The sequence below is a fragment of the Pecten maximus genome, chromosome 11, assembly GCF_902652985.1.
Source record: "Pecten maximus chromosome 11, xPecMax1.1, whole genome shotgun sequence".
Classification (NCBI taxonomy): Eukaryota; Metazoa; Mollusca; class Bivalvia; order Pectinida; family Pectinidae; genus Pecten; species Pecten maximus.
The window spans coordinates 6,608,811-6,621,889 of record NC_047025.1 but is presented as its reverse complement, the minus strand read 5'-3'; the positions used below and the strand labels follow the sequence as shown (position 1 = coordinate 6,621,889).

The following is a 13,079-nucleotide window of genomic DNA, read 5'->3' as shown; positions in this document are numbered from 1 at the left end:
TAACACCACAATAGACATTCCAAAGACAATTACCAAAACACAAACAAAAATATTACCACAATAGACATTCAGAGGACAATTGCCAAAACACAAAATTTGTTTTACTTGAAGTCAAGAGGCATTTGCTGGGTTGTCAGAAGTGTTGCAACATTAAAAAATCTTGTTTGTGTTTCAATCCAAAATATAAATGTAGCTGAACTGTATGTAAGGTTCCATTCCATTATACAAATGTAGCTTACCTAAAAAGGTATACCTTATAAGCTTGGTAATGAGTAATTCAAAAATCAAATACTATTTATATTTGAGATCAAACATATTGAATCAATGACTAGCCATCAGAACAAAGCAATAGAGGATATCTAACAGTGTCTTCAGTAATACCAAATATATTTCTCGAGTGTGCAGCACGAGTGAAAAATATCAAAATATTAGCCACACAAGTGAAATATATTTGGTATTACTGAAGACACTGTTAGATATTCTGTTTATTACATTTTTTATCAATGAAAAACCTACCCCGTATGATAACTAGGCCTACAGTTCCCTAAAAAATGTAGTCCCCCCTGTCCAGGTGCTGACATATATGTCGGGCTTTCTGATTGGTTAATTATTTTGGTATTTTCTAATCATTAATCTGATTGGTCAAATCAGCAAAAGTGATATTTTTTATAGATTGAATAATTTTTGATATTTCACTGGTAAAAATGTAATAAAATCTCTTCTGTTCAGATTTATATTGAGAAAACAACATCACCTCGGATCACCGGTAGGCTCTGTAATCTTCAAAAGGGCAAGGTAATACAACAAACATGCATGTATGTATTTCAGGGATAACAGCATTGTGCTAAATTATAATTGCAACAATAACTTTTTAACATATACAATTTAAATAGTAAACAACTTGGATACCCCAATAATAATTACATCACACAATTCATATTTGTGCTATTATCTGATTAAATTTGGTTATATGAATACATTTACTGTATACTACATGTACTATAAAATAAAATAAATATTTATTTTCATAAAGTAGAATATTTTCAATTAAAAATTTCATTATTTAGATTCAAACTTCAATAGCGGACATAACGAAAACAACGTCGTCATACAACATACTATTTAAAGCACCAACAATATCAAACACATTCTATGAAAACTTAAACAATCACAATAAAAACATGGATTTTAAAAGAAACTCTAAAAAGTTATCTCAGGATTGAAGTTTCTAGAAATAAAATAAACTAGAATCCTGTTTATTTTTGAAAAGGGTTCTTCACTGGGTCAGAAACTGTAAATAAAGTTAATCATTTGCAGATCTTAAGTCATGGATTTCTGTTAATCTCAACTTTCACAACAGGAACTTTATCAGCAAATTTTAATACTGAAAGAATTTGCTTTTATAGTTAATTTGTAAATATATTTTAATTTAGGATAGTCTCTGCAATATTTTTGATTCTGTGTAGATCAATGTTACACAATCAAATATATATATATATACATGATGATACAGTACTTTACACCTTCACATATATAAATATGGCAATTTCGATTTTGGGAAAATCAAATTTTTATTAATAACTTTAAGAATTGAAAGATAGTTGTGCAGTAGAAACAATTCCTTGTTTCTAAACTTCCCTGTGAACTGAAATCTCAACTTATTAATCTTAAGAAATATATACATCCTTTTGGCTTGAAAATTGGTCCTTTTGTAGAATTTTTAGCAACTGGCCCACTAATTCTTCTTTTTCTCATCTTCATCTTCATATGACCTTCCAAATTCATTCACTCTCTTTTTATCAACTGGATAGAGCCTGATAAAGAAAATAATCATGATGATCACAAAACATTCAGTGTTGCAAAATACTTATTTAATAAAAATAACATATTTACTAAATGATTTCTTATATTCAGAGGGTCTCTCAAAAAATATTTATCAAACTACTGCTAGCAGCTCATAAACAACTTCAAATTGTTTTTTGTATATCACAAAGTCAATAATTCGCTGATAAAAATATAAGTAAAAAATTAGTTTAAGCATTACAAGATAATTATAAAATCTTGAAGTTATTAAATTCAAGATGACAAACTTTTAACCTCAGATAATATAATTATAAGGGACTCACCATCTCTGATACAGATAAACAACAAAAACTACATCGTCACGGAAACAGGCTAGTCGGTGAGCGGTTGGCATGGTGATAATGAAAGCAAATATATCATCTATAAAAGTGTTGAATGCCTGAAAAAAATGAAAACAAAAATTATAGACAATAGTATTTTAACAAGACAATGGCATGGAAATATAACAAGAGATTTTAACATGAAGACAAAATTTATGCTTTTTTTTTTTCTTGATTCAGTCTGACATATTTAATGCTTTAATGCATTCCTTACATCATGTGGAATAAGGATCTCATCATATCCTAAGTAATGACACCAAAACAAAGTTCCCAGGGAAACAGGGAAACCCTCATTGAATAAGTGTATTCATTTATGAAGCGTAATTGTCAATAAGTTGTTAAAACTAAACAAAGCCTGTCAAACAACAATGCAGGCCCTTTCATAATTACAGCAGCACTCCTATGTGTGGTTAATTACATACCTTATAGGTGAAAGCCCTCCATGGTAGATGTGCTACAGACTTCATCTGAAACAAATGATTATTTTTTAAATTGTTAAAAATTATTAAAATTATTTATTTAATATTAAATCATTTTGATATTAATTACCTCATCCATGATACTTAAGAGACCATGTTCACTTTTCTCTTTGCATCGAGGATGAACATATCCCAGAGGTGCTAGTCGAGAGTAAATCATATAAATATTGCAGCTGTACATATCCCCGGGATTCCAGGGGCTCCGTGAGCAAAAGTAAACATAACCTCTGGAGTATCATGGATGAACATATTCCATGGATCCTGATCAAAGTGACACAGTAACCCTTAGAGTATTGAGGATATGGTATTCTCTGCTCTATGAGCATCAGTAATTATATCTAGAAAACAGTTACTTACTACTGTCAGTATAAATTTTAATTAACTAATTAACTTGCAGTCGATTCGAAAGTTGCCAGTTTTCAGTTCCCGTATTGGAAAAGTATACAACAAATTGAAAAGCAAGAAAGAACTACGATCTTAGGGAGACCAAGATATAGTCATCAGAGAGGAGAGTGAAGCCTTACCTTATAATTCACAAACAGTTGAGGTAGCATAAAAAGGAACCCAAATGCATACACTCCTGAAACAGAATGATATAAAATATTAAAATTCCAAAATATAACATTAAGTTTCAAACAAGGAAGGAAGATGTCTAACACAACAGCACTGTTATTTATCTTAAGTTTTTTTATGTATTTAGTACACTTTGAACCTGAAACAGAATCACTTCAGGACAGCAATCACGGCAGAATGAGATGTCCCTATGGATAAAAGTTTCAGGTTTTGCTTTTAGTAAAAAGAATCTCTACGACCAAATTGATCAGGGCTATTCCATTAAAATATCTACCTTACCCCAGGACTCCAAAATAAATCACTTCTTTCATGGTTATATTTATATCTCCGTCCTATTACTTCTATGTAATTTACTAAATAAATTCTTTGGGTGGTACCCCTTAACAAAACCTGGAGTCCTGGGGTGTGGTAGATATTTTACTCGAATAGCCCTTAGTAAATGTACTAGTCTATAGAATAATATGACAATTGTTAAATTTTGGACATAATTATATTATATCATAATATATAAATTTTTCAGCTTGAAATTTGTTTCCAGCAATAAAAAAATATCAGAAACCTCATGTACACAGAAAAGCAGGAAGAAAAATGTTTGTCAATAAGGAGGATTTAATACAAACTTACCATTTACGAGGCTCTGAATACACCAGGAATACCAACTGAAATAACACCAAAAGTTTGGTGTGAGTTATGGGTACTGAACGTAGTTGATCTAGTTGGTAAAAACCCAAAAGACTTGTCTGTATTAAGCTCATTATCTTTTATAAATACTTATTGCCAGATACAAACTCCTGTGACCACACTATACATTTTAGCAATTGGTAGATTTAGAGCAAAATTATACTGCTAGATAAGGTAGCTGAGCTCTTTCAAGGCATTGCCTGTTTCATATATTGTCATAGCTTCATTTGATATCAAATTTAACTAACATCAGTAGATTAAATTTATTTTAATATGGCATTTAACTCAGCCACATAGCATTACAGACAAAACATCAGTGTTGTATTATCGCATTTTTAGATATGACACAGATAACGAGAAATACAGGTGCATGTTACCTTTTATGTGGTGTATAGAACAGGGAATACACAGCTCCACCCAAACACAGAGGTAGCAGTAGGTAGGACAAATATTTCATAGCCTGTAACGATTTAATACATAATTAGTGAAACAGTACGGCGACATACAATAAACACTTAACCCTTTCACCCCTACTGACCATATTGGACTTCAACTTATGAAAGAATGGTAGAGTCCACTAAAGTTTCTTAGGGTTGAAAGGGTTAACAGTTAACAATGGTTTTTCATTGGTAATTATAACAAGCATGCTGGGTATTGCTAAAGTCATACATGTCCCCTACCGGCCCTCGCTAAAAATAGTAATAATGACATTGACTTTGACCCAAAAAATATGAAACTCAAACTTGATCTGTAACTACATGTACTTTCATCAACATACCTTTAAGCATGGCTGAGAAAAGAGAGGAAAACTGAGTGGACAGACTGACGGACAGAAAGATGGACAGACAGACAGACAAACAAGGAGGAAACCTATAGTACTCCCAGTTTCACTGATATATGACTAATAATAGAGATACAATGTCTAATCAGCATTCTGTTACATACCTCAGAATCAAAGGCTGCAGTTTCTTTCTCCTGGTCAGAAGTCTTGCCAACCTTTTTGTAAAGAATATATATAAAATGTATCACATATTAATTAAAGTGGTAGTAACAATTCTTAAAATAACACAAGAAAGTGCAATGCTTCAGTGCTAAAACATCAAATCACTTACATTAAATCAAATTCCACACTTATCAATTAAAACCAGAATTTTCACCTCAACTCAATGATTAACCCTAGAGCTGCTATCCCTTTAAAATTACGTTTTACTAGTTGCGTGCTATTCCTGTAAAATTATGTCCAAGCTGTCATCAGAATTTACTCAAAATCTATTGTGCTGACAGCAGCAGAATTAAGTCCTACAGTCAGAATAAAATCTGTGTATTTGTTTCATATTTTTTTCATCAGTTTTTTTCATCAAACTCTTTTTCATCAAACACTTGTACATATTTATAACTCCATTTCATTTTGCTGAATCCATATTTCTCCTCTTTATGGCATTGATCCTAACAAGTAACATTCCATGATTGTTTGCTGGGTTTATTGTCCCATGAACAGCCAGAGTCATTTTGAGGCACAATCTCCTTGTAGTAGTTGGTGGCTACCTCATTGAACAAAATATGAGAGGCTCTTCGTGTGCCGTCCAGAGCAATAAGGGTAAAATGTCTTGCCCAAGGAAACAACCATGACAACACAAACCGTCTCATTTCTCCACTTCCCGAGAAATATAAACCGGCATGGGTAGGGAGTGTCGAATCAAGCACCTTTTTTGTTTTTTTTTGGATATTCACTTGAGGTAACTACCTATAACCAGGACTCTAACCAACTGAGCTATTGTAGCTCCACCATAAAGTTATATTAATCAAAGTGTATATGTCATTCACATGTAAATACATATTTACATCATTTAACTTGAATGACAGACTGTAACAATTTCTGCTAGTTGTGAAATGCAAAATACACAGGATAGGCTTACATCCAAGAATGGACTTTTGCTGGATGAATATGGTAATGATATGCAAACTCTGGCTTAAAATAAACATGAATATTCCAGGGGATTCATTAATTCAAGATGTCAGAATTGATTGATTAGAGAGGATGTCCGAATACCCAAGATTTAATTATTTAGGTTTCATAATTATTTTCGGGTATAATAATAGTTGCAAAATCTGAGATCTACAAACGTATAAATTTACAGCAGGTTGAATCAAGTTTCGCAGGAGCAAAAACACCATAACTTACTTCAAAAGTAGGTTTTATTCCTTTCCAGTGTATTGTTAATTTTAAAGCTTTCTTTACTTTCCAAACCTACAAAGAAAGAAGAGCAGTCAATCACAACAAGTTCAGGATAAGTAAATTGGTACCCAGACAAGGGATATCATGAACCGACGGAACCTTCATTAAAGCAACGGAGTTGGCTCTAACCTTGGATCTAAGATAATGAAAATATTCACAAGAACTTTAATGGTCAGCTGACTAGACATACATTGAGTAAAGACAAAGAACTTTAAATTTCAAATTAAAATAAATGAGATTGTATACACGGGGGTGTAGACATCTTTCTAAAGATCTTAATTTGTAATTGAAAGACATTTATCTACTGTATTGAATTATTGTGCACTGCTTGTATGAAGCAAAGGAAGTTTGTTAGTTTGCTTGCTGGGTTTATTGCCCGTTAACAGCTAGGGTCATTTTGAGGCGGGGTCTCATTGTAGTAGTTGGTGACTACCTTACTGAAAAACAAGGGTAGTGAGCATTGAACCACACGTGCACCTCGGATCGTCACCTGAGATAACATAGCTGGCACTCTAAGCTGACTGAGCTATCACTGCCCATTCATACATTGCTGACAGAAACATACAATGTATCAAATAATAACATCCAATGAAATATTTATTCCAATGGGTCCAAAAGCAAACTAAAAAGAATTTTTAATATGCATCGTTTCTATCATTTCAAAGACCACCGAGCCCCAGTAAAAATGATATGTAGACTGACCTCTATAATAGCTCCTATTCCAGCAGGCACCAGTACCAGTAAACTAGTCTCCTGGTCCATCAGGTAGAAAAAGATGATTATTGTTGAAACACACCTCCACAGAACTGAAACATAAAACACAATAGCGTTTAGATGGTACCTCCTACACATCAACACAAAACTTGAATTATAGAAATTATAGCGACAGTTATACCTACGTTTCTACTTAAATACAGAATTATCCAACTGATATGTGGTAGGATAGTTATTTTCGTATTTCCAATGACCAGAAAATTGAGCATCACACAAATGCATCCTAATTACATAAAATTTTGTCCCACAACTATAACTGTGAAACCAGGAATTCCCTATGAAAAGATGGTCCTGTCTCCCACTTCAAGTAGACACAGCTCGAAAACACCCTTATTTTAAAACATTTCAAACCACTCACAATAAATCCCCTTACAAATTAAAAAAGCAATACCATGGTTGGATAGCATCATCAATATATGTAACCCTGGTAAATACTAGCCCCAATATACCGCTCGGCTAGAGAGATCTTCTCTTTAGATCGATCGGTTGAGCGTAAGACTAGTAAGCCAGAGGTCCCGGGTTCGATCCCTTGCGGAGGCAGTGATTTAAATTTATATAATTCCTGCGCTCTGTTACATATAGTTGTGTATTTCATTACATCTTTAGTGATGTCTCAATGCAATAAGTTCCCAATACAAAGTGCCATGGCCACTCATTGGTGCTGTGTATGAAGGATTTAAATTTTCAAAAAAAAAAAGTTTGGAATGCAAGAGGATTTTCGTATAGCTAAACATCGCCAGGGTTAATTGAGATATCTCTTTCTACATCATACAGGAGTTATATATTTCATTAATCTTACCTGCTCTGGAAGAAAGGCCCACCATTGACCTACGTCCCTTCCAATAACTTATATCATTCTTAAAAGCGAGGAAGTCGAAGAGTAACTGGAAGGGAAAGAAGAATCATGGAAGATCGCAAACTCATTCAATCTGTTAGTCAACTTTAAATGAGCATCTCTATATTATTTTCTCTAGATATATGTGAAGTTGAATGTAAGATATCCTTTTATATACATTTAAGGTTGTCTAAGATCTGTGTATTCGATTCGAAGATCTCTATTACTTATAGACGATATTTTATCTTATATATAAATTATTAAATATACTTACTCTAAGACTTATAATAATATTAATCATAAAGTAAGAGACATTTTTGACAGAGCATTTTCATATTTATCATATGATTGTTAAATTAACTAAATAAAAAATTTAATACCTTTTTGTAGAATATCATGTATTTAATGAGTATGAGAGATAATTGAAATTATTTACTTCACCTTGAGGAAAAAATTGATACAAATGATACATATTCAACAAGAAAGTACATGACATGTAATGTACATTTAAATATTAAAACAAAATGCAATCACTTTTGGAGGTGAGAAATACAATCATTATGATGGAGACAATACTTACATGGAATGCAGCTACAGCAAACGTTAGCATCAGGAAGGTAAAATTTGTATCAGCGAAGATTCCTTTCACCTCATCTGTATCTTTATCAGAGAAACCTGAAGAAGTGAAACCTAAGTGTCAATCATTCTAACTCTACTTTCAATGGTTTGAGAAGCTATGAGTTTTCTAAAAAAAATCTTATCATTAAGACAATTATTTTTTAAATTATTTTGAGTGTATAACAATGTCTTTTTTTATTTCACATGTGACTATAAAGGAAAGGCTGAAAAGGTTCTACAGAAACAATATACTTTATCTGTTGGTATGGGTCATTTGACAAATATCAAAAGCAAGTCGTGGTGACAATAACAGAGATTTCCTGCTACCACAACCCAGGCCCTGCCCATTTATCAAAAACCCACTAGCTTCTTTACTGTGCATTCATTTCTAAAATAACTGTAAGGGGGAGATAACTCTACAATGATCATTACTGAAATTCATTTTTCTTTAATTCACCAACATAGAGAATAAAAAGATTTAATTTTTGATCACAAACTTGCCACATTCAGAACAGCTCATTTTCATTGATCACCAATTGTAAATTTATATGTAATTGATTGTAAATTTGCGGAAAGGACCTGTATAGGCTTAGGCTATTGTCGAATCCATTTTTTATATCTAGATTCTATCTTTATCATGAAATATTATATTAATTCAAATATTTGATTGAATGAAATATTTTGAAATGAAAAATTATAGATTACCGAATCCATGTAGCATCTTCATGGACTCCAACATGTTGTTCCAGAATCGTAATTTGCCAACCGAGATGGGCGAGTATGTTATACTCAGAGGCATGGTGCTTGAGCTCTTGTTGATTGGCTGAAATAGAAAAATTATGAATCACAATAATCAAATACTTCTGAAATAGAGGAACATACCCATAACACAGTCAAACAACATAACATGTTGTAGTGATTAATATTATACAATTATTGACTGTGTTTAGGTTAATACTAGAAATTGTTAACCTGGGAAAGGTGATATTTCCACGAGGCCTCACCTTTTGAGAATATATACCAGTATAAACAAACAGTCACCTGGAGAACATGGCACTGGAAAATGTCTCAAACAGAGCACTAGACATATTATGTAACTAAAATATGTAAAGGCCTTTTCTTTATTTTGACAATTACCAAATTACAAAACCCCCTCAAATCAGAGATCAAAGCTGCTACCATTACAAATAGATTTGCAAACATCAATTATTCATACAAACGTGAGGTCGCTTTTATTTTTGTTCTTATAATTTAATAGAATAATTTATTGAACCATCAAGTTCCACAACTGCTACAACTGTATTCCTTACCAGGAGATCCCTCACTCTGAAACTGATATGGTCTATGTATACGATTGGCAAGTAGCGTCCATTTGGGGCAGGACTGAAACAGAAACCATAACACATTCTTAACTAATTGTACTGAAAACATAAACAAAGAAGCTGATTTTCCCACCTATTAAGTACGGGGCCTTGGTGGCCGAGTGGTTAAGGTGTACCGACACTTTATCACTAGCCCTCCACCACTGGGTTGCGAGTTTGAAACCTACGTGGGGCAGTTGCCAGGTACTGACTGTAGGCCGGTGGTTTTTTACCGGATACTCCGGCTTTCCTCCACTTCCAAAACCTGGCACATCCTTAAATGACCCTGGCTGTTAATAGGACGTTAAATAAAAAAAAAAAAAAAAAATTAAACCTATTAAGTACTTTGAATTAAAGTAAAACAAACATCTGACTTTGATATTTCGCTTCCAATTGTGGCCGAGACCAGCCCGATATATAATTGCGAGATTGAGTTACTTATTTAGTACTACCATTATGTATAGGATTAGTTTACATATTTTTTTTTATGAATATGTACTAAAATTCAAAATTGACCGAGAGTTTAACCAATGCCAATGATTTTAAATATTATGTATAGCATTTCTTCAGAGTGTTACCTGATGAACTTATACAAATCGGCTGGAATTGCATGCATGTCTATAGCCAAGGGGTCGGTCACCAATGTCACAAACAATTTCTTCCTCCAGTGGCTGATTGGGATGTTTCTGTCCAGAGTCTCACTCTTAACAAAATAAACGAAAAGTGACAGTTACAATCAAATCTAATTGTAATGAATATATGATAACCTCACATATTTGAAGATCACATATCATCTTAATTAACCTATTTTTACTTTTTAGAATAACCATCAGGGCTTTTTCTCACTAGTTTAGTATGGGGCTTTTTTTGTCTCATTTTGGGAAGAGAGTTGGTGAATCGGTACAGATTTTTTTGGGAGTAAAATTTTGGAAGTTTGATTTAATATGAAATTATTTCAATTGAGAATGGGGTCTATTAAAAAAACCTTAGAAAAAGCCCTGACCTTCAATATGCTTTTCTCTACTTTGGGGAAACAGCTAGTAATTAGCATTGACATGTTTTAACTGTACCTCATTTCTGTCCCCAAGCAGACTGAAGAACTCTGCTTGCGGCAGAGAGTATGTTGTCATGGTTACCAAGGTGTGTACGCTATAGGTGCTGTCGAATGGATCATGTCCCTTTGGATGGACGAACACATGGATGTACAGTGTTCCATTCCTTCTTGTCTTTAGCGGCATGGAAACATTTACATCTCTGTAAAAGAATGATCTCAAATTCTAGCTTGTCTCTGTACATAGTTGAAAGTAATCTTAATAATATTTTGTATTTTCAGATTCTTTTAACATTTCATGTATACCCATCTATTTCATACAAGTTGCTTAATGGTAGCTAACACATATTACATAACAAACTTATGCTATATGTTTGTTTGTTTGTGGGGTTTATTTCCCCATGACAGACAGGATCATTTTGAGGTGGGGTCTCCTTGTAGTAGTTGGTGACTACCTCACTGAACAACAAAGGTATGCCTGTTAATGTTACATGCCTGTTAATGTTACATGCCATTCAGATCAATTAGGGTAAAATGTCTTGCCCGAGGACATAACCATAACAGCACCAGACAGGCCCATTTCTCAGCTTCTCGAGAAACATGAACCAACACGGATAGGAAGCGTTGAATCATGTACCTCGGAACTCACCAGACACCAGAGGTTAAATTATGTGGTCAGTGCTCTAGCCAGTTGAGTTATATTGGCCGCAAATTATTTGAAATGCCAATGCAGTATACAGAGTAATTTCACAGTATTTCAAATAAAAGAGACAAAACTCATTGTTGACTCTTACTTTACATTGATGACTCTTACTTTACTTTACAATGTTGACTCTTACTTTACATGTATTATTGACTCTTACTTTACATTGTTCACCCTACTTTACATTGTTGACTCTGACTTTACATTGTTGGCTCTTACTTTACATTATTGACTCTTACTTTACATTGTTGACTCTTACTTTACTTTACAATGTTGACTCTTACTTTACATGTATTATTGACTCTTACTTTACATTGTTGACTCTTACTTTACATTATTGACTCTTACTTTACATTGTTGACTCTTACTTTACATTGTTGACTCTTACTTTACATTGTTCACCCTACTTTACATTGTTCACCCTACTTTACATTGTTCACCCTACTTTACATGTTGACTCTTACTTTACATTGTTGACTCTTACTTTACATTGTTGGCTCTTACTTTACATTGTTGACTCTTACTTTACATATGTCTGATGAATATCCAAACTGTCATTCCTCCAGATCAGCTTCAGATCACTTTCACTGACACCTTTCTGCTTTGTAGAGGTAAAGATTTGCATCTGAAAAAGATTGTTATCATATACATCAACTGTATTTGTGCATATTGCACGTTTAAGTAGTTTTGAGTAATACATCCCTTGTTGAAGTTAAGCTGAGCAAAAATTACTTAAGGAGATAACAATCAACCTTAATAAGCTGCCAATAAAGCTATACAATTGTATATTAATTACAGATCTACATTGTATGTAATCAAGATTTAAATAGTTTTATATATTTTAATCAAATAATGAAAATTTTACAAAAATGTAACAAAATAAAGTAATTTGATTAACAAAATAAACACGTACATGTCCTAGAAAATTATGAAAACAAACCTCTAGTTCTGGCGTTGGTTTCTGTCCAATATATGGATAAATACATCTCTTGCCTTTAGCACATGGAGTGGGGAAGAAAATCCCATAGATAACCCACATAGAGTGACCAATGTAGCCAAGAAAAAGGGCAGATACAACCAAACTAAAGGACAGCTTCATCCTGTTACAGAACGTAGTCTTCGTCTAATTAGAGCTTATAATGTACAGTACTACATATATCTTGTCATCTTCAACTGCAGGAGATGTGAACCGATCGACGAACCTTTAAAAGAAAATACCTGCTGTGAGGACTTAATACGCTATATATGTACATATACAACACATGTTTGAGACACAATGAATCATTTTAAACTGCTAAACTGAATAGTATTGTTTGACCTATGATCAATGCAAATCATGTCTACTGTAGAGATGTGCACGGCAAAATCTGTCAAAGTTGCATACAATTGGACTGACTAAGAATCGAAGCATTCATATCAATTAACGCATTTGAAAGAATTCCATGTAAAACAAACTTTGAGCCTACCTTAAATCATTTAAATACCATTTCCCGACCTTCCTGCTTGAATGTTTGTGAGAGGACAGCTCTGCATGTGTCCTACCGGAAGTACGCTAGAATCAAGAATGAAAGTAGCCGGAAGTTTA

The 13,079-nt window shown here is 33.3% G+C and overlaps 1 protein-coding gene across 1 annotated transcript; it reads right to left on the bottom strand.

Moving 5' to 3' along the window:
• Positions 1-1,097: 1,097 nt before the first annotated feature.
• Positions 1,098-13,071, bottom strand: LOC117338104 (cleft lip and palate transmembrane protein 1-like protein). The gene is made up of 18 exons (XM_033899304.1): positions 12,961-13,071; positions 12,435-12,696; positions 12,019-12,119; positions 10,811-10,994; positions 10,319-10,443; positions 9,690-9,762; positions 9,085-9,202; positions 8,342-8,436; positions 7,726-7,810; positions 6,855-6,958; positions 6,099-6,164; positions 4,862-4,912; positions 4,294-4,376; positions 3,860-3,894; positions 3,187-3,242; positions 2,606-2,650; positions 2,127-2,242; positions 1,098-1,814 (listed from the first exon to the last, which is right to left on the bottom strand). Exons 2-18 carry the CDS (start codon positions 12,591-12,593, stop codon positions 1,736-1,738), a joined length of 1,575 nt encoding a protein of 524 aa, XP_033755195.1. The 5' UTR covers positions 12,594-12,696; positions 12,961-13,071; the 3' UTR covers positions 1,098-1,735.
• Positions 13,072-13,079: the final 8 nt, after the last annotated feature.

Bases quoted from the DNA above. Each gene is read 5' to 3' on its own strand.
- LOC117338104 (XM_033899304.1), bottom strand. From the start codon at position 12,593: ATGAAGCTGTCCTTTAGTTTGGTTGTATCTGCCCTTTTTCTTGGCTAC. The intron at 10,444-10,810 runs GTACAGTTAAAA...TATTTTGTTAAG, and splicing joins TGCTTGGGGACAGAAATGAG to AGTGAGACTCTGGACAGAAA. The intron at 3,243-3,859 runs GTAAGTTTGTAT...ATTCTGTTTCAG, and splicing joins TATTCAGAGCCTCGTAAATG to GAGTGTATGCATTTGGGTTC.